General features: G+C 47.8%; 1 protein-coding gene across 2 annotated transcripts; it reads left to right on the forward strand.

Moving 5' to 3' along the window:
• Positions 1-12802: 12802 nt before the first annotated feature.
• ZNF792 (zinc finger protein 792) lies at positions 12803-20167 on the forward strand. 2 transcript variants are annotated; one of them, XM_045075970.1, is made up of 4 exons: positions 12803-13259; positions 15694-15820; positions 16289-16411; positions 17047-20167. In XM_045075970.1, the coding sequence occupies exons 1-4, from the start codon at positions 13167-13169 to the stop codon at positions 18636-18638; spliced, it is 1935 nt and encodes a 644-aa protein (XP_044931905.1). In that variant the 5' UTR covers positions 12803-13166; the 3' UTR covers positions 18639-20167. The 2 variants fall into 2 exon arrangements, with proteins under 2 accessions (XP_044931905.1, XP_044931906.1); XM_045075971.1 differs by lacking the exons at positions 12803-13259; positions 15694-15820 and adding an exon at positions 16606-16657 and having other exon boundaries at positions 16325-16411.
• The last annotated feature ends 1970 nt before the right edge of the window (positions 20168-22137 follow it).

Here is a 22137-nt window from a genome sequence, read left to right on the forward strand (position 1 = left end):
GGTCTGTTGTCACTGACTCTCATGAAGGCTCAGGAACGGAGTGGGGCCCACTTTGCTTTCGGTGGCGGATTTTATCTTCCAATGACAAAGCCCATCCTACCTGCCCTTCTTACGGTCTGACCCTCTTACGATGGAGAGACTCCTCCATCAAGATGTGGCATCTATGTTCCCTCCCCCTGAGTTCAGCAGGCCCAAGACTATGGTGGGGATTGCCCTCGGAGTCTTTTGAGACTAAGTCACAAAAGACAACACACCCTGCCTCAGTTTCTTCCAGGACCTCATCCCCAGAGCCCAGACACCACGCTATGAGGAAGCTCTCTAGCAGCCACAGAGAAGGGCCGCCTGTAGGTGTCCTGGTCACAGCGCCCCCTCTGGGAGGCAGCGTCAGTTGCAGACATGTGAGCCAGAGCCTGGAGAAGTTTCTAGCTCCCTGTCCTCAGGCTGGCCGCCCCCCACCCCCTTGCTGATGTTGAGTGCAGCAGACATGACCCGCCCCCGAACATCCCGCCCCCCCGCTCCAGACCTGTCCAAACCGCAGATCTATAAGCAATACAGATGTTCTACGTCACTAAACTTTGGCTTATTGTTATGGGGCCATCGGTAACTGGTACTCTTTCAAACTCTCCCCTGGGGACAATACTCTAAATGTGACCAGGCAGCATGGCGTGGTGGTGAGTTTCAATTAATTACAGGCGAGTTACCTATTTTTCATTATTTACTATTTTTCCAGGGCCGTCTCATTAAGTTCAATGCTTAGAAACTATCAGGAACGTGGCCTTAATGTATTTTAGAAAGACTGACATTTTTATAACATTTCTCCTTTGCCATTTAATTCATTGAAACATTTGACTCCTTAGAAACTATCAGGAACGTGGCCTTAATGTATTTTAGAAACACTGACATTTTTATAACATTTCTCCTTTGCCATTTAATTCATTGAAACATTTGATTCCTTCAATAGTTCTCAAGAATAGGGATTTTCCTACAGATTCTTCCTCCCTTGTGGAAGGCCAACTTCTAAGAGGCCCTGCCATGCCCTCCCCCAGCACCTGTCCTTGGACTTGCTGTAATTTCCATCCCTGGTGGACCTGAACTTGGGACTGGCTTCTCCTGAATAGAACACGGCAAAGATGATGGGCTGTCCCTCCCTTGATCAGACTTCAGATATTGCGACTTCTGTCTTGCTAGCTGACTCTCTCAAGTGCTTCTTGGCTTAAATGCTTTGATGACATGGCTGCCATGTTGGAGAGAAGGACCCAAAGGCAGCCTCCAGCCAACAGCCAGTGAAAAACTGAACCTCTCCGTCCCATAGCCCACGAGAAAGGAGTGAGCTAGAAAGTGGCTCCTTCATGGCTGAGCCAGGAGAGACAACATCAGCCCTGCCTGACACTTCCATTGCAGCCGCAGGAGAGACCCAGAGCACGGCACCCAGCTAAGCAGTGCACGGACTCCTGACCTCGGAAACTGGGGGTAATACAGGTGTGTTGTTTTTAAGCCACTAAGTCTCTGGGTAATTTGTTACGCAGCAGTAGCTAACTAACACACCACATCTCCTCTCGTTGCCTGCATGTCATCGCTTGATCAGAATCCCCAGTCACTCTCAGCCTAAACACGTACCCACACTGACCACACACGGCAGAGTTCTTGCCAAGCACGAGGACCTGCATCTAAGTGAAGGGAGTACTCAGTTCCACTCCAGCCACATGGCTTCTTTCCTGTGTGTCTCTATCCATGTTGGCCGAACCCGTCTCAGAGGACTGACTCTCTTCACCGCCCCTCTAAGTCTTCTCCCCTGGAGCCTGGGCTGGATTCTGGTAAAGCCTCAGACTCACACTTCCTCCCTGAATATTGCAAATTCATGCTCTCCCCCACGGGGCCAGGCAGAGCTCAGACCTTGCAGAACGTGCGGCTTCCTGAGGATGTCCTGGCTCTTCCGGTGGCAGGAAGAATCATTTCCTCTGAGCTAAGGGCTCGCTTCCCTTTGAGCTCTGGCTTTCCTTCTCTGACAGAGCTGGACTGGGACCATTGGATCAGAAGCCACTTAGTGCTCCTTGGCATGGGCATCTGAGAAGTCTTGCCAATCAGAGAAGTTGATTGATTGGATCATCGAGAGGACAGCAGCAGCACCAGGAGCAGGGGCAGAGTTTTGGGCTGAGTTTAGTGGGAGAAGGACATTTTAAGGCAGCTGGGGCCACTGGAGTATCTCTGACCCCCCCACACCCCCATACACCCACTTACATATCATGTGAGAACAGAAATTATTTTCCCTGCAAAGGTTGCCTTCACACCCCTGACCTTTCTTCTTGTCTTCACACATTGTGTTTTAAATTTGCATTCTGTAAACTGGGACTACACACCACAAGCCCAGAAAAACAGACCTGTTTTGGTTCTCTAACGCTAGATTTTCCCCCCAGGACTTCTGGGATCACATCTTCTGCAGTTTTCCAAGTCAGACAAGAAAGATGTTTCCTAGATCCTGGAGCCATGGAATCCTTTAGTGACCTCCCCACATTATGAGAAAGGATGACTCAGCAAGGCTGGTTAGGGAACCACCCCAGAGAAGGCAGACAGCGCGATCATGGTCAAGGGGCTTCTTGCCCCGGGGAGAGACTACAGACAGTCTCCTTCTTGGAGAAATGTCCATGCACCTTGCTCTGTGGGGACAGGCTCTGAGTGAGTTTTCCTGTGAGAAAGAAGAGAAATGGAAGGCGCACCCTTGTGTGAGTGCCTTCTTTTGAGTGTGGGCCTGACTTCCTGTCTTGCTTCTAACCAATGGAATATGGCAAATGCAAAGGGATGTCACGTCCATGATGAGGTTACAAAAGACCGTGACTTCTGTCTTACTAGAAGCCTCTTTCAATTCCTTCTGTCTTATTAGTAGCCTCTTTCAATTCCTTGCACACCTCAATGATGTGAGCCGCCATATTGGGATTATATAGTATGGGGGCCAGTAAAGCAGCATGGGCAACAGAAAATAATGGTTTGGGGAGAGGATGTATTGGCAGAACTATGTGTTAATTTGTGCATCCATTCCACAAATACTCACTTGAGTATCTATAAGGCATCAGGAATGGTCTTAGAAAGTGGTGCTCCAAAGGAGGATAGGGCATAGAGAGCCATTCTCTCAAATCAGGATCCAACAGGAACAATGCAGAGGCCTAAACATAAGGCATGGGAATCCATGAAATACGTAAGTTAGCATGCCATAGTATTTGTAAAGATCAATGTCAGCTTTGGAGCGGTCTTTCTTTGTATGATGTCAGAAATGTAAAGCCATAAATAAAACACAAAAAGCTAGAAATAATTGCTCTTCATATAACAATGGGTTAATTTGCCACCTATGTAAAGAACTCCTGAAAATCAATAAGAAAAAATAATCTAGTTTAAAAATCAGCCAAAATGATATCCTAGAAAAGGTCAATCTAAGGTGTCTAAGACTTAAAAAACCCACTCAAGCTCATTCACCTTGAGAGAAATGCCCATGGCCTTCTACATACGTGCACTATTTTCCACAACACCTTCTGTGTCAGAGAGGCCAGGACACTACAGCCTCACCACCTGCACACCCAATGCCAGATCACAATTTTGCTTTTGGCTCCTCCCAATATCACTTTTGGCCTCACGACCTGTTTATTTACTGTGTCATCGGTGTATTTATTCATTCGGAAGACTTTTTACGGCCGTAGCGTGTCTTGGCATTGAGTAAGATCTTACTTATCTGTCAATAAGTAAGGTATGTTCCTTGTGCCGAGTGAACTAATGAAATATTTCTTCCTGTAGATAGATCTCACTGAGCAACCATCATGACTAAACCTTTTATATCGAAGTAGAGGTTTTTGCAAATGCTGTAAATTACCTCCCACCCTTCCCCTATGTTGTAGCTAGCAATCTGAAGGACAGAGAAATTGGGTGACCATTTCACAGTTTTTATGCATTCAAATCAGCCTTAGGAGACTCAAAATTCCTATTCTTCACCGTTTGCCACACTGGATTAAACCGTGACTCACTCTGGATGACCCAGGCCCCCCAGGGCTGGACCCAGGCCTGGACGGAAGCCATCCCACACAGGGAACCCAAACCAGGGCAGCCAAGGGGAATTATTCCCTAGTGTTTTCCTTTTACTCACTTTCCACCCAGCCTGCTGTCCGTACCTGCTCCTGTGGTATGCACAACTTCCTCGGGGTCTGTTTTGGGTTGACACCATTCAAGGACTCTGCTGCTCCTGTCAATAAATTTGAGCAGTATTTTTTATTTGATGGATCCTTCAGCATCAACGTTTTAATTTGAGAGTCACCTAAGAAATGATAACAACTAATGGCATTTCTCTAGTGCTTTAGAATTTACAAAGTGATCTCACATACAGGATCCTAGGCAACCCTCATCCGAGACACGAGGAGCCTAAAGCCTAGAGGGAAAATGCGTGGCTTGAGGGAAAGTTAAATCCAGAATTAGAATCCAAATCTTCAGACTTTTCTGTGACAAAACTTCCATGTTCCTGCGGAAGACGTTCTATAAGAGAGAGAAGGTTTGGGAATGATGGCAGGGGATCGGCAAGGTGTGTGACAAGAGGCATGAGGAATTCTGTAGAAAAGGGGGAATCTTATAACCTAGTAGACATTTTGTAGAAGAATGAATGAAAAGCTAAATACGGAGGAGGAAATAGGGCAACATGTCTAAAATGATGGGAGGGAGCGATGAGATTGTAAAAGAGAGAATGAGGACACAGTTCTCAGACACTCATCTACACTGACCAGGAATGGAAGCCAGGAGCTCTCTCTTGCTGTGTCTGGAACAGAGCGTAATGGTTGGAAGCAGGTAAGCTAGACCTCAGATGAATGCTACCTTATCAACCACGTGCCATCAGGATACTCTCTTTTTTTTAAATATTTTATTTATTTATTTATTTGAGAATGAGAAAGAAAGCATGTGAGTAGGGGGAGGGGGCAGAGGGAGAGAGAAAGAAAATCCTCAAGCAGACTCCCTGCTGAGTGTGAAGCCCAAGGAGGGGCTTGATCCCAGTACCCTGAGATCATGAAGTCAAGAGTCTGACACTTAACCAGCTGAATCCCCCAGCACCCTAAGGTCCGGTTCTTATAAGCAATCCCTTATCTCAGTCTCTTCAGAGAAGTTCTGCTTCCCTCGCTGAATTCAGACAGATAGACAGCGATAGTATGATGAGTGGTTCTGGAACAGAAACTGAAGGATGGGAATCTGGACCAGGTACTCTGATTTGATTAGATTTAACCGTGTTCACGCCCGTTTCTGATGGTAGAGGAGACGGCAGATGTCCATGGTGGGCAGTGGCACACCAGTGGCTAAAGTTATTGCCTGTTGAAATGTAATGCCTGATGTGAAGCGCTGATTGCCAAGGGTCTCCATTTCAATAGACATCCGTTCCAGATAAACATATCGCCAGCTGTAGGACGCAGCTACAAGTAAAATAACTAGATAAGGAACTAGGTACCCCCACACCCATGAAGTTCTCCTTTCAGAAGACACTGGGTGATGGCGAAAACTGGCATTTCTTGGGGCGCCTGGGTGGCTCAGCCTGTTGTGTGTCTGACTCTTGGTTTTGGCTCAAGTCATGATCTCAGTGTCGCGAGATGGAGGCCCATGCTGGGCACCCTGCTCAGCACAGAGTCTGCTTCAAGATTCTCTCCCGCTGCCCCTCCTCCGTGTATGCCCACTCTCTCTCTCTCTCTCAAATAAATAAATACATATTTAAAAAAAAAAAAAACTGATGCTCCTTGCATGACCCTGCCTCAGTCTCCCGTGCCCTCATTCCCACTCTAATGCTTCAAATGAGCCAATATAGAGTGACCTCGTGAAACCTAATAAAGACCCTAGTAAGACCATAATAAACGCAGAGCCCCAGGTTTATATTTTCTCTTTCTCTCTGTCTGTGACCTCACTCTGAGGCCCCGGCATGCCAAGACTTCTGAGTTATTAGTCTTGTTTTTCAAAATTCCCAGACAGTTTTCTACTAAGTGCATCCTGCAATCAAAGTAAGAGCAACAAGATCCAATCCAGCCACAATACGGGCCCTGCTGGGGCAAATGTCTGGGCCTCCTACAAATAATACAGGCCTGGCAAGGGCCTCAGGTGTTCCTCGCTGAGAACATTACCTTCGGACAGGCTGGGACCAACACCACACCTGTAATCAACATACCTGTGCTGAAGCATCTCTGGGGTAAGGCTCTAGATGACCAACCACATCATTATCTGCGATAACTGTGATTTCTGCGGCCACAGCTCATTTTAGCAAAAATTTAAAAAGGAGTATAATGAGGTCTCTTGGTTGCTTCAAAGTAAAGAAAGAAGATGAGCTCAGGGCTTCAAATTCTCAGCTCAAGGTCAAGGTAAGGGATAGACAGCTTTTATGGCTGTCCTAAAAGAAACCCTTATTTCCCTCCAAGTTGAGATTTCTGAAACCTGAACCCAAAGTCTAATCCTATAGATGGCTGGATTATAATATAAATTGTGTATTTTGAAAGGAACAGCATCAGAAACACTCCTGGCATAAAATGGACATCTTGATTACTAGTAACTTGGTGGCTTTATATCCATTTTCTTCTGAAAGTTCACAGCAGCTGAGCCATTAGTCAAACCCGTGCCTGAGCAGACTCACAGATGTGAAAATCACTGTCCTTCCTCTCCTGAGATGTCATAAAACAAATTTCCTTAAAGACATACAAAAATACACTAGTAACTTAAAAACATAAATGACAAACATTAATTTTGGAACTATAATTTGCAAAGACAGGCTGAAAAAGAGGGGGGATACCTAAGAAGAGATATAAACCCCCGAAGAAATCTTAAAAGTAACCTGAGAGGCACTGTTTCCACACCACAGACAACAAGGGATCAGACCCAAGCACCCTGACAACCAAGTCTCAAGAAAAGTGCTAGGGAATTCTTTTTGGATGATTTGAAAGGGGATTTTTAAATTCAGTGGAAAGAATTGAGAAGGAAATAGTAATACTTTGAAAACAGTCAGTAATAAAGAGGCACTAGAAGACATCAACAGACATTTCTCCAAAGAAGACAAACAGATTCCCAATAGACACATGAAACAATGTTCAACATCACATTGTCAGGGAAATGCAAATCAACAGTACAAGGAGAGATCACCTCACACCTGTCAGAATGGCTAAAAAAATCAGCAACACAAGAAACAACAGGTGTTGGCAAGGAAGTGGCAAAAAAGGGTGCCCTCTTACACTGTTGGTGGGAATGCAAACTGGTACAGTCACTTTGGGGAAAAAAGTATAGAGGGTCCTCAAAAAGTTAGAAATAGAATTAACCACATGATCCAGGAATCCCACTACTGTGTATTTAGCCATAGGACACAAAAACACTAATTTGAAAGGATACAGGCACTCCTTTGTTTACAGTAGCCAAATTTTGGAAACAGCCCAAGTGTCCATCAACAGATAACAGATAAAGAAGGTGTGGTATACACACACATACACACACACACACAACGGGATAGTATTCAGCCATAAAAAGAAGGAAACTTTGGGGCACCTGGGTGACTCGATCGATTAAGCTTCCAACTCTTGGTTTAAGCTTAAGGGTCCCGGTTCCGAGCTCAGGGTTAGGCCCATGTTCAGTGTGGCGTCTGCTTGAGATTCTCTCTCTCTCTCTTTCTCTGCCCCTCCCACTCATTCTCTCTCTCTCTCTCCATCTCTCTTTAAAGTAAATAAATAAAATCTTTTAAAAAAAGAATGAAATCTTACCACTTGCAATTATATGGATGGAATTGGAGTGTATTGTGCTTAGTAAAATAAGTTAGGCAGAGAGAGACAAATACCATGTGATTTCACTCATATGTGGAATTTAAGAAACAAAACAAGTGAACAGAAAATAAAGAGACAAACCAAGAAACAGACTCTTTACTAGAGAGAACAAACTGATGGTTCCTGAAGGGAAGATGGGTGGGCAGCATATGCCATTACAGATTTCCAGAACCCAATGAATAGGAGACTTAGCCCAACACAAAATCATCCAGGGAAGAGAATTCATCCCAGATAGCAGAACTTGGCATTCTCACAAGGGCCTGCACTTTAGTTAAGACTAGGAAAATTAATATCTGCATAGACACAGACAGTAGATTGCTTTTGAGCTGTGAAAACTGAATAAAAGGAAATGTCACTTAACATGGAATTGGGAGGCCAGAAGGGGGAGCTCTCATACTGTATCACTCCTCACAGCACTTTGCAGAGCCAACAGGAAAAGACCTACTTTGCATTTTCCAACAGGAGGAAGCCTCCTTTACTACCCCAGGATGGGGAAGGAAGATTTCCTCCTTGCCCAGCAACAGCCCAGCCAATGAGAGACTGTCACAACTCAACTAATGAAAAGTGAATAGACCTTGGACTCTCCGTTGACTCCAATGGACTTTTGTTTACAACAGCCTCTCCCAACTCCCCCCTTTTCTCTATAAAAGAGCATTCTTCTCCTTTGTTCTTTGGACCTGCCTATGGTTTATGATACAGTCAGTAAAAAGGATGAGCTCGTGAGATTTGTGACAACATGGATGGACCTAGAGGGTAGTATGTCAAGTGAAATAAGTCAGATTGAGAAAGACAAAAGCATTTCATTTCACTCATATGTAGAATGTAAAAAAAATATAATTCCAAGTGAATAAACAAATAAAAAGCAGAATCAGACTTATAAAAATGAATTATGATTAATCCTTCAGGGCATTTGGGACATTAAAAATCTCTGCTAATCTGAATGTTTTTTTCACATTAATTGAATGTAATAGTTGATGTGGTTGGGTTTTGTGGTTTTCTTTGCCTCACTTGGTCTTTACCTAGTCCTTTAAAAATCCTTTCTACTCATTTATAATCCATAATTTTTTTCTAGTTTGGAAAGCATATGCTTTGATTTTACTTCTTCTTTTAAGCTAAAAATTATAAAACTTATCTTAACATGCTGGTGCACAGAGTTATAAATACCTTTACCTTCCTCCTGGGCTATATAGGGAACTTGGAATATTCATCCCTTTGTCCCATTTTGAGTACTATGATTTATTTTTAAAGATTTTATTTACCATTTGAGACAGAGAAAGAGAGAGAGAACACAAGCAGGGGGAGGGTCTGAGTTAGAGGGGGAAGCAGGCTCTCTGCCAAGCAGGAAACCTGATATGGGGCTCAATCCCAGGGCCCTGAGATCATGACCTGAGCTGAAGGCAGACGCTTAACCGACTGAGCCACCCAGGCGCCCCAAGTACTATGATTTTTAGGATATGCATGGTAATGCCTTTGTTCTAACTCCACAGGAGATAATATTCACATTTGATACAGAGAATACACTATTAGAGGAAGCCACAGACACATGCCTTTCTCAGAACCTCACCACATGTCCCTGAAACACAGGTTATACTGGGAGTGAGAGGTGACAAGTAACCTATTTTGTTAGAGTCTCCTGGGATTAGGTTAGGTTAGGAGCATAAGTACTAAGACTGAGATTGAGGCAGTGACTGGATAGGGTTTTGGGGCTGTCACATAAAAGAGAGGCAATGAGTGTTGAATGAACAAGAGGAATAAAAAATGCATATTTGGATACCAAATTGATGGATTGTCTTGAAACTCGTGATACGCTCATCCATCTCTCTTTATAAAAAGGATTTATTTATTCATTTGAATGAGAGAGAGAAAGAGTGAGAGTTGGGAAAGGGCCAGAGGGAAAGGTAGAATCTCCAACAGACTCCCGGCTGAGGGTGAGCCGGACACAGGTCTCAACCTCACAGCCACTGAGACCATGACCTGAGCTGAAATCAAGAGCAAGATGCTTAACTGACTGAGCCACCCAGGTGCCCTCAGCAATCTCTTTTCCTCCTTCTATAAACCCTGCTTCCCTTCCCTTTCATTTGGACCACATAAATGAGTTTGGGGCAATGAAAAAGGGACAGAAGGGACTGTGAGATTATGTCCTCATTATGTCTTCATGACGTGCCTTGTTCTGGTATGGCCTCCTTGGGCCTTGGTTTCCAGTTCTCCAGGAATCAGTGATCTCTGGTGGGCTACATGTTTGAGTGGTGGACTGATGGAGCCTTGATGAGGACAAGGCCTGGTAACCTCCAGCTGATGGACCTCAAGGATATCTCATGATCAGATATTTGAACCTGGATTTGGCTCTTCTGAAGGCCACAGGATAGTCAGGAGAGGGGCAAGTGTTGGTTCCTGTGACAAAGATATTCTCCTTGACCAACCTCTACTTAGGCTCTTCTGAATTCTCTTCTCAATGAGGCTCTGACATTCAGACTTCCATGTTACTGTCTGCGTTGTAGCAAGAATCCCAAAGTCAGTTTGACCAGAACTACCCTCTGTATCTGATCACTGGTGATATCTGATCAGGTCCCTCATTCCTCAACACCCCCTACCTGACAGCTGATAATCCCAGTGGGCCTTCAGCAAGAATCCTGTTAGGTTTAGCCAGAACCTCTCTTACCCTTCTATGTCTTCTCTTAGTAACTTCCCATCCCCGAGCCCCCACCTGTTCCTTGACTATTAATTCCCACTTTTCTTTGTTCTACCTGGATCTCAGCCCCCCCTCACTAGAAGCTCCTATGGTAGTGGTCCCTATGCCTAGCACAATAGGGCTTGAGAATTGAGTCTGCCTTATCATTCCTCAGCAAGTGTCTTGAATAATTTTTTCTTCAATGCCTACAAATTAGACATGAGTGATGACATGACACCCTGTGTAATGAACTTGACACCATGTCATTTCCATGATGTCCACTCAAGCCCGAGGAGCAAACATCTAACCCTGATGTTCTCCAGCGTTGAATCATGTGGCCTGTAAGAAGCCGTCCCTTACACAATAGGCCTACCTCTTGTTTATGAAACTCTCCTGCGTGATGTATTTCTTTCTGATGTATTTTAAATAATAAAATAGCCAAATGGTAAAAAGGGTGCTTTCATGTAAACATTATCACCATCACCCATGCCGTTTTTTGCTGAATTAGAGAGTCATTATTTTGACAAATATCCCAGTTAACCTGTAGAGAGCTGTCTCTGATTCGCCCTCCCACAGTGGGACTTGGGATGACAACATTTTTGCTGCTGTTGATGGCTCTTACCTACACAGCAGTAAACATGTGTGGGCCCTGTACCAAGAGAGAGACACAAAAACACACGCACACACCAGCGCGAGACTGGGCGCCCCCTGCACAATTTCCGAGTCCCTAGGTTTCCATTGTAGCCCAAGACCTTGCATTTTTAACAAATGGTGCTGCTGCTGGTTTGAGGAGCACTGAATTAGAACTACCTTCACTATGAGTACACAGACCCCGCAGATCAGGTGTTGATTTTTCATTAGTCAGTGTGAACCTGGGTCCTCCAGAAGGTCTGAAAGTGTAAGGGCCTAATTAGCCAGATCAACTCCACGTCAGTGAAACAGCCATTTTGTTGTTTGTGCAGTAAAACTTACACTGACCCTGTCCCCCCGCCACCCTAGAGGAGTTTACTTAGAAGCAAGTCTGGGAAACCAGCAAAATATGGTCGACCAGTACCTGATAACAGAGCCCAAACACAAGGTCGGGTCAGGTCAGGGGGAGATAACAGAGCCCAGAATACAAGGACAAGTCAGGCTAGGTGGAGACATCCAATCCATAAAGCGCACAGACTATCTCCGGAATCACCAAAGAATGTAAACCCTGCCTTTTGGGCGCGAAACTTTGGCGTCAATTCTGACCAGAGTGATAGGTTCGTTCAAACAGCTACTACAAGGTAAACTGTAATTTAATTACCCACCTAACATGACTAATGCAACTCTCTCTGTGTGTTACAATCGCATTGGCCAGGCTTAACCACATGGCCTTTGCTCTATAAAAGCTAGTCTGTGAGCCTGCGGGTGGTGGCCCTCTCCACAAGAGACTCCCCGCTGGTAGGTTTCATCTTCAGTGCTGGCGCCAAATAAAGCTTAGTTGACCTTCGCTTTGTATCTGTCTTGCTGATACAAAGAGTTATAAATACCTTTACCTTCCTCTTGGGCAATACAGGGAACTTGGAATAGTCATCACTTTGTCCCATTTTGAGTACAAAATTTTGATCACGGACCATTTTGATAACCATCCCGGAACCCATGGTGGAGCACTCACGGGCACCCACGCACAAATTTGTCTCCCGTCAGAGTCCCCTAAGGGCGACTGGGACTTGGCTCCAGACAGAGCAGTCTGGGGATGGCCAGTGAAGAGGATAAAGCTGCGGGACCCCCCAACATCCGAGAACCAGCAGGAACCAGGGAGAAGCAGGAAACCTGCGCACGCACCGCCCCTCCGCGGTATCTTCTCCCACCTAACACCGCCCCCACCCGGGCGCAGCTTCCAAGCACCGCCCACTCCCACCGTCCCCAACACAGCCACCCCAGCACTACCAGTCGGCTCCGCGCAGCCCCTCGCGCCCCCCACATCCCGCACCACAACCCAGCCCCGGCCCCTCGCGCACCCCTCCCAGGTCCGCGTTCCCGGGACCACCTCCTATCAACCCGCCCGCACCACCACCCAGCGCCCCCGCCCAGGACACTCCCCCAGGCGCATCGGTACCCAGCGCCGCCGTCCCAGCACCACCTCCTAGAACTGTACCCCCCGACCACCATCCAGCACGGCCCTCTCGGACCGCGCTCCCAGCACAACTACTTAGCCCCGACTCCCCCAGAACCGCTCACTCAGCACCTCCACCACCACCGCACCACCACCCGGCATTGCCCTCCCAGCACCGCCTCCCGGGACCGCCTCCAGTCCCCCCACTCAGCACCGTTCCCCAGTACCCCAACCTTGCACCGCCCACCGGCGCGGCCGTGGGCGGGACGGGAAACGCGGTCGCAGGACACTGAACCCGGAGTCGCCTGGCGCGGGGCCAATAACAGGCCAGGAGCGCGGCGCCGCTTGGGGCCGGAACTTCCTGCGTTCCTGGCCAGCCATTCCCGGCCCGGGCCGGGGGTCGCGCACCCGCGTTACCCAGCCTCTCCTGAGCTAGGGGGCGAGACCGGGAGGCTGGGCCCCTGCTGCGCCCGGCACCCCAGAGTCGCGGGTCCGCCAGGCCCGCCCGCGCCACGCGTCGCACGCCGGCATCAGCTGGAAGTCCCAGGGCCCGCCGTGCCCCGGGACAGGCGAAGCTAACCGGTCTCCACCGACTCCGCTGCGAGCCCCGGCACGGATGGCGGCACGGGGGGCTGACCCGACTCCGGCGGCTCCGCTGCGAGACTGGGCAGCGATGGTGGTGGCGGCGGCGCTCAGGGTCCCGACACAGGTGAGTGCACAGGTAGCCGCCGCCACCCCCACACCTTTGTCTGTCTCTCTCCTCTCCCATTTCTCCTCGGCTTTTGAGTCTGGGGAAGCTAGAGGGAAGCTACGCCCAGCCTGGGGTGCTGGATCCAGGCCGGAGGTGGTACCTCCAGAGCGCTTCGCATTTCCGAAATCTAGTGGCAGGAGGCGAGGAGAGGTGTCCTAGACACAGGCACCGGCGTGCGCATAAGCATGGCTGAGAGATTGAGCTGAGTGTTTGGAGAGCAGGTGGGAGACGGTGAGGCCCCAAAAGGCGGGCTGAAGAGCTGTTCTGAGGGTGTTGGGAGCCATAGACGGTTTCGAGTAGAAGAGGGAGATGATCTGACTTGGGTCTTGACGGGCTCCCTGTGGACGCAGAGTGGAAAAAGGACTTGGGGATAGGGTGGAGACAGGCAGGGCAAGGAGCGCGTTATTGGAGTAGCTCAGTTGAGTAGTGCAGGTGGCTGGAGGCAGAAGTGATTGGATTGTGGATCCCTCTTTTAAGTCAGGCCGACCAGATTTTCCGAGGTGGAAAGTGAAAAAGAGAAGGGATGGTTTTTGGCTGCAGCAGCTGGAAGGATGGATGCGCCATCAACTGAGATGGGGAAGTTGGTTCTAGAAGGAATTTTCAATATAAGAACAGAAGTGAGGTTTTGGCCCTGCTGAGCTCTGAAGTCCCTGAGACCCCTGAATGGAGTGGAGTGGACAGCTAGACACTGGATCTGGTGTGTGAGGGTGGTATAGTTCAGGTCAGGAGAGGCCTAGTATACAAAGGGACAAAGGCCAGACCATATATAAAAATAGAATTCTTAAACCACAACCTGCAGGGACCTGCCCAGGAAACCAACCTCTTTCTCTACAACAAAGAACCCAGGACTCTAGCCCGCTTAAATTACACTCGCAGGAAGCCAGATTGCTATCTCTAGTGACAATCCAGAAACAGTACTTTCTGTAACAATCCACCCCACACGACTAGGGCTGGATTAATAACTGCCAGCTTCTCTAATTTTTGTTCCTACTTCCAGTCTGGGACCAAGGAGAGAAAACCAAACAGGCACGCCTAACCAGTCACATAGGATACCCCGCATCTAGCTAGCCTGCCTACAGCCTCTCCTGGCCAGCAGGCCCCCAGTCAGGGCACATCTGAAGCCTTCGCTTTTCCACTAAAAGCTTTCCCACTCCTCTGCCTGCCTTTGAGTTTGCCAAAACATGAGCGGCCGGGATGCTCTCCCTTCCTATCACAAGCTCAGTATCAATAGCTTTTGCTCTTCTTACTTGGTTAGTCTTTCCACAGTTAAAATATCTAAAATGTGGTATCTGGTGCATGGACAAGAGTGTGGTTGTGTGTCCAGTTCTAGAGGGTGAACCTTCAGGTCATGGTGGCAGTGGTGTTAGAGGGAAAGAGGAAGGCGGGGCCTCTGATCAGAGAACGGGGTCTCTCACTGGGACACCATGGTTGGTTTGTTGGGCGTCATGGAGAAAGACATGGAGGAGTAGTTGTCCGGGTGAGGGGGGCAGGAAAAGGGGTCTAGCAGGTGGTGTAGCTATGGGAGGGATGGGTAGGCTTAGTAGTAATGAAGGTAGTATTACAGCGAGCCCTAAGCTGGTGCTTGTTCACCACTTTGCATTCTCAGCAGGCCCTGTGGTGCCCCTTGATGGGCCCAGGGGTTTGCATTTGGGTTGGGAGATTAACTCAGTGACAAATGGGGTCAGCTGGGAGTGGGTGACCCTGAGGGTGGGGATCAGAGAATCCATGTGCAGCATAGAAGAGGGAGAGGCCCGAGGGTATCTGGTGTCTGTGGTTCTGCGTGGCTCAGGCTGAAGCTAGGAAAATGCTGGGCGAGGAGCCCTTCAAATCATGGGCAGGTGTTGCTCTTGGCAGTGGGAGCCATCCAAGGGTCTGGATGGGATCATGGTTGTGTTTGCTAGAATGTTCTGGTTGTCGTGTGCAGAGTGATGACATGTGAGGGTCTATAGCGAGGCTGTGATGTGGGCTGGGATGGGGAGAGGGTACAGTGACAATGGGGATGCAATAGTGAGGTCCAGAGTCTGAGGAAGGTGCAGTCCAAGAAGTGATATGCATATAAGGAGTGAGTGTGAGCTGTTGGCCCCAGGGCCTTGGTACTGGCCACTAAGGGAGGAGATTGAGTCCATGTTTGTATATGGGAAGAATAATGTTGGTGACATGGGAGGGGCCCACAGAGGAGGGCATTGGGCCCTGGTGTCTCTCTGCCCCCCTGCCCATTGATGCTGTGGACTGACACAGATCAGGTGAGGCATAGAAAAGAGCAAACAGCGATGGAGCCAGGGCCTGGGATCTCCTGTGAGTTGGGTAGCTGGGGAGGAAGGGGAGCAGGGGACAGACGGGAGTGCCTGAGGAGAGAAGCTGATCCTGGAATGAACTGTCCCCCTTATGGCAGGGCTGTGTGACCTTTGAGGACGTGACCATTGACTTCTCCCAGGAGGAGTGGGGGCTCCTTGATGAGGCTCAGAGGCTTCTGTACTGCGATGTGATGCTGGAGAACTTTGCCCTTATAGCCTCGCTGGGTAAGGCCTTCACCCCCACTGGGTGTCCTGAGCTCGTTTCCACCTGTCCCCTTTTCTTTCACTTGGCCAGCCCTACTGGCACCGCTTCTTTCCCCACTCTCCCAAGATATGCGCTGCACGTTCTGGTCCCAGGCGGAGCGCAGTGTCCCAGCTCCTCCAGGAACTGCGCCAGTACCTGCTGCCGCAAAGCATTGTGGGGTGGGGCCGGGAATGAGGAGTCCTGCGGGTGGCCCAGTGGATCCCGGAGGGCTCGGCCACTCCCTGCCTGGGTGATCACATCCTTTAGCTAACGTTTCCTGGGGCCTGACTGCCACTACGCTGATGCGGTTCCCGCTTGCCATGACCACTGGGATGTTCTTGCCGTACCTCTTGTGTGTTCCTATTGTACTCTTTCACTTTCTTCCCTGTGGTCATCAGGTGGGTCAACTGGCCAGGTGCTGGCCACTTACCTGCCCTGTCTTTCTTCAGGTCTGACGTCTTTCAGGTCTCATGTAGTTGCCCAGCCGCAGATGGGGGCAGAGCCGTGGGTGCCTGACAGGGTGGATATGACGTCAGTCATGGCAAGAGGGGCGTACAGTGGACTTGTCTCTGGTGAGTGGGGGATGCGGGGGCAGGTGATGTCAGTGCTGTCTTCAAATCCTACCTGCATTGTTTCCTCAGGCTCATCATGGTTTTGGTGCCAAGCCATTGTCCACATCTCTCTTCTACCTTTCCTTTCCTGCTCTTGATGCACAGCCCATTTGTTTCTCCTCTGATTTGCGTCCCCTGGCTCACTCTTTACACAGCTCCCTCTGAGACTGTCTCCAGCGTGGAGCTACACTTACTATGTCATGATAGGTGCGTATTCCCTTTCATAGTTTGTAAACATGAGCTGCTCAATTGTAGTCAGACTTTACTGGGCCTTGACCCACCATTCTGCCGGGGACTCGTGTGCTAACAGCGGCCAAGGCCCTGCCACAAAGCCTTTAGAGAGGAGGGAGTTGGAGACCCCACCTTCCAGCCCAAGACTAAGCCCCATCCTTGTGTCCTTAGGCCTGGCAAGGCCTCCCCCGGTTCGTAACCCTGCCAGGCACGGTACTGCGGCAGACCATTCCTTACCCCGACGTCAGGGTCCCCCTCCTGCCAGCAGTCCCAAGGACTCATGCCAGGGTCAGGCATGATTTGTCATGGGCTGCTTCCATCCCTTAGGGATACTGGGAGCTTGACCAGCATTTCTCTGCTTTCAGGTTTTGGCTGTGGAGTGGAGGGTGAGCGTAGTGTGTCTGCAGAAGGAGTGTCACAGGACAGGAAGCTCAAGGAGGCTCTGTGCAACCAGAAAAACTACTCCCGTGACGCACGTGGCCTGCCCTTGAAAGACGTTTCGCACCTGATTGAACACCTGGCAACACATCCCAGGCAGAAACCAGATGCGTGTGAGGCTACTGGGAGAGGGTCGGAGTCCAGTACAAACCTTCAGCAGCAGCAGAACATAGACAAGTCTGGCAGAAGGGATGAGGACAGGGCCTCCCTTGTGAAGACCTGCAGAGATGACACATCAAAGGAGCCTCTCACAGTCAGGGCGGATGGGAAGGACTTCGCGGGCGGTAAGGCCACATCCAGCTTTCTCCAGCGCCAGGTCGTTCACAGAGTGGAGGAGCCTCCCCAGAGCACTGGCCCACAAAGTCATAACAAGTGCAGTGAATTTGGGAACGCTTTCCCTGACAAGCCCGCACCTGTTTGGCACCAGAAAACCCACACCGGGGAAAGGCCTTTTGAGTGCAACAAATGTGGGATATTCTTTAGCCACGCCTCCGGTCTCTCTCAGCACCAGAGAGATCACAATAGAGGAAAGCCTTATGAATGCTCCGAATGTGGGAAGTTCTTCAGCCAACACTGTAGTCTCATGAGACATCAGAGAGTTCACACTGGGGAAAGCCCTTATGTGTGCAGCGAATGTGGGAAGTTCTTTAGCCGAAGCTCCAACCTCATTCAGCATAAGAGGGTGCACACTGGAGAGAAGCCTTATGAGTGCAGTGAATGTGGGAAGTCCTTCAGCCAGCGCTCCAATCTCATTCATCATAAGCGGGTCCATACAGGCAGAAGCGCGCATGAGTGCAGAGAGTGTGGGAAGTCTTTCAACTGCAACTCCAGCCTCATTAAGCACTGGAGGGTTCACACTGGAGAAAGACCTTATAAGTGCAATGAATGTGGGAAAGTCTTCAGCCACATCGCCAGTCTCATCCAACATCGTATCATCCACACTGGTGAACGGCCTTACGGGTGCAGAGAATGTGGGAAAGCCTTCAGCCGGAGTTCTGACCTCATGAAGCATCAGAGAGTCCACACTGGGGAGCGGCCTTATGAGTGCAGCGAATGTGGGAAATTGTTTAGCCAGAGCTCCAGCCTCCATAGCCATCGGAGACTTCACACTGGGGAACGGCCTTATCAGTGCCCCGAATGTGGGAAATTCTTTAACCAAAGCTCCAGCCTCAATAACCATCGGAGGCTTCACACCAGTGAGCGGCCTTATGAGTGCCTCGAGTGTGGGAAAACCTTCAGGCAGAGGTCTAATCTGAGGCAACACCAGAAGGTTCACAAACCAGACAGGCCATATAAGTGCGGTGAATGTGGAAAAGCCTTCAGCCAGAGGCCTACCCTCGTCCGGCACCAGAAAATTCACACGAGAGGAAGGAGTGCAGAGAGTGTGCACCCTCCTCCAGCACAACGATGTGCACAGGTGATAAGCTCTGAGAACAGTCTTGATGAGGGGGCCATCAGCCAGAGGGTGAACCTTGTTCATCCCATTGTCCACAATGGGCAGAGTCCCTATGAATGCTAGTTCTTCTGGAAGCTTTCTGGAACAAAGTAGCATTTTTCTCACCATGGACTCTACCAGAGCCTTGCCACTGCGAGTGTTTGAGGTAGAAGCCATGGAGCTCTGGCAGGTCTCCAAGAATATGTGTCAGGCAGTCCTTATGTTCGGACCTCTTCCTTTTCTGAGAGGGAATCCTGAGTAGCCTGAGGCCAAGGAAGATGTCATTCCTTCCCTCTGTGACCAGTGTAGCTATGAACAAGACCTATCTTTGACTGTGAAGACCTGAGCTGGGTTCTGCTGGCGGCTTGCAGAGAAGGTTTCCCTTCTTTCAAAGACATGGCTGATCTCATATGATGCTCATGATAGATTTATCCAGACTCCACATTACCCATCCCAACAAGCACCTACTTTACATTGCCTTAATGATCAAGCCACCTATAATCAGATGTGTTTTGATCACTGTGAAGTGGGTTGAAAACACAGTTAAGGTCTACCAAACGAAAAGGGTTTCTAAATGTATTGCCTTGGAGAAAGAGCAGGATGGTGGAGAATAGCTCTCGGTCCAGATTTGGCCTCCATTGTGTTGCTACTCAAGGTCTCCTGGGAAAGATGGTAGGACTTTATGGGCCAAATGTTGGGATCTGAGTGGCGTGAATTTTTGTGAGCCAGGGATAACCCTGAGGACGGGGCAGTTATGACAACCTCCTCTGCATCTGGGAGCGGCATGAATAGGGCCCCTTGTTTCCACAGGATGCCTCACGTTCCCTAGCACTGTTAAGTAGACACTGTTTACCTGACACTTGCCAAGGAGCCATGTGTCTTGAAGTTTAGCCTCTGGTAGACAGGTGTCCTAACCGTCGGATATACTGGCCCAGTGAGACTGTAATTGGTATGGAAACACTGGACGTGAGAGTAGAATAGATGAGTCTGTAGCAAGCTAGAGGGAATGTACCTGTTCTAAAAGTACATCCACAAATGTTCCTTTGAATATGACTGTGCAGGATTCAGGCTTTGCAGAAATTCTCAGGACCTCCAGACCTCTGTTCTATGACTTAGGTCACTGACAGAGCAAATATCTAAAGATTTTGTGGGTAATAAGGCTCCCTGCACTTTTCGTGCCACAGCTGTTGCTGCTTTGGCAGGAGAATGGGGCTGGGAGAAGGCAGATCCTGTACTCCAGGGGTGTAGCATTTGTCACATAGCCATTTTTGCTGCCAAGGCATGAGAGAGATTCAATGTAGGATTGCCAAATCCTCTAATTTCTGACATGAACGAGAGATCAGATTTTTATGTGCAACAATTTCTTTAAATCTTTGTTGAGATACAGTTGTCATGCAACAGTCATCCATATTTGATCTGCACTGTTTAAGAAGTTGTTCAGTATGTATACACTCAGGGAACCAACACAGAACCGGGACAACGGACCTATCCGTCACCCACAAAGCTACCTCATGCCCTTTACTATCCCTCCTTGCCTTCCCAGTAAACCATTGATTTCCTTATTTTTCGTCTGTTTTCTTTCACTACGTAATTATATGGAGAATTATCCATGCTGTATGTATGAACAGGTCATTCTTTTTGCTGTTGCGTAGTGCTCTCGAGTGAATCCACAATTTTTTATGCTTTATTTTTTAAATTAAAAAATTTCTAGTAAAATACACATAACATAAAATTTACCATCCAGACCATCTCTAAGTACATAGTTCAGGAGTATTAAGTACATTCATATTGTACAGCCATCACCACCATTCACATCCCGAGCTCTTTTCATCTTGCAAAACCAAAGGTCTGTAGCCATTAAACAATAACTCCAAAGTCTCTCCCTACTGCCAAGCCCCTGGAAACTGCCGTTCTACTCTCTGTCTCTCTGAACTTGATTACCCCAGGTACCTCCTATGAAGAGAGTCATCTAGTATTTGTCTTTTTGTGGCTGGTTTATTTCACTTAGCATAATGTCCTCAAGGTTCATCCGTGTTTTATGCCATTGTCAGAATTTCTGACGATGTATTTCTGTGCCATATTTTGCTTATTCCCTCATCTGTCGATGGTTATTTGGTTTACTTCTACCTTTTAGCTGTTGTGAACCATGCAGCTGTGAACATGGGCATACAAATATCTCTTTGAGATCTTGCTTTCTATTGTTGTTTTATTTAAGATTGTATTTATTTGACAGAGAGCAAGCAGGAGACAGAGAGCAGGAGTAGGGTGAGGGGCAAAGGGAGAACCCGACTTCCTGCTGAGCAGGGAGTCCAGTGTGGGTCTCCGTCCTGGGATTCTGGGATCATGACCTGAGCTGAAGGCAGACAGTTAACCAACTGAGCCACCCAGGCACCCCCTCACTTTATAGATATATCTGGAAGTGGAATTACTGGCTCATATGGTAATTATATTTTTAATTTTTTGAGGAACCTCCATACTGTTTCCCACAGTTGCTCTATCATTTTATATTCCTACCAATGGTATACATGGGTTCAAATTTTTCCACATCCTCAGAAATGCTTGTTTTATTTTTTTAAAAAATTGTTTTAAATACTTGAATAGTATCTGGCTTGATAGATATAGTTTCCTTCTGTCCTAGCTTATTGAGTGTTTTTATCATGAAAGGATGTTGGATTTTTCAAATGCTTTCTTTGAGTCAGTTCATAGGGTCCTGGGGTTTTTCCTTCCATTAATGTGTATTACACCGATTTTCATATGTTGAAACCTCCTTGCATTCCAAGAATAAACATGGTATATAATCCTTTCAGTATGCTGCTAAATTCTGTTTACTAGTATTTTGTTTGCTAGTATTTTGTTAGAGATATTTGTACCACTGTTCATAAGTAATATTAGTCTGTACTTTCCTTGTGTATCATTTTCCGGCTTTGGTATCAGGGCAAATGAATTAGGAATTATTCTCTCCTCTTCCAAGATTTTGGAAAATCCTAACAAACATTAGGGCTATTTCTTTAATGTGTATAATTCCCCAGTAAAGTCACTGGGTCCAGAGCTTTGTTGTGGGGAGGTTTTTGGTTTTTATTCATTATACTTACTAATTATAAGTTTATTCAGATATTCTCTTCATGGTTCAGTATTGACAGGATTTGTGTTTCTAAGGATTGTCTATTTCATCTAGGTTCCATTGTGTGTGTGTGTGTATGATTGTTCGTAGTACTCTCATAATCCTTTTTATTTCTGTAAAATTGGTAGTAATGTCTCCACTTACATTTCTGATTCTAGTAATTTGAGTCTTCTCTCTTCTTTTAGTCACTCTAGCTAAAGATTGGTCAATTTTGTTAGTCTTTATGAAGAACCATCTTTTGGATTTTTCTCTATTTTTCTATTCTCTATTTTTTTTAAAAGATTTTATTTATTTATTTGACAGACAGATCACAAGTAGGCAGAGAGAGAGAGAGGAGGGAGCAGGCTCCCTGCTCAGCAGAGAGCCCAATGTGGGGCTCGATCCCAGGACCCTGGGATCATGACCTGAGCCGAAGGCAGAGGCTTTAACCCACTGAGCCACCCAGGTGCCCCTCTATTCTCT

This window comes from Mustela putorius, unplaced genomic scaffold (genome assembly GCF_011764305.1).
Source record: "Mustela putorius furo isolate JIRA1106 unplaced genomic scaffold, ASM1176430v1.1 tig00000174_pilon_pilon_pilon, whole genome shotgun sequence".
Classification (NCBI taxonomy): Eukaryota; Metazoa; Chordata; class Mammalia; order Carnivora; family Mustelidae; genus Mustela; species Mustela putorius.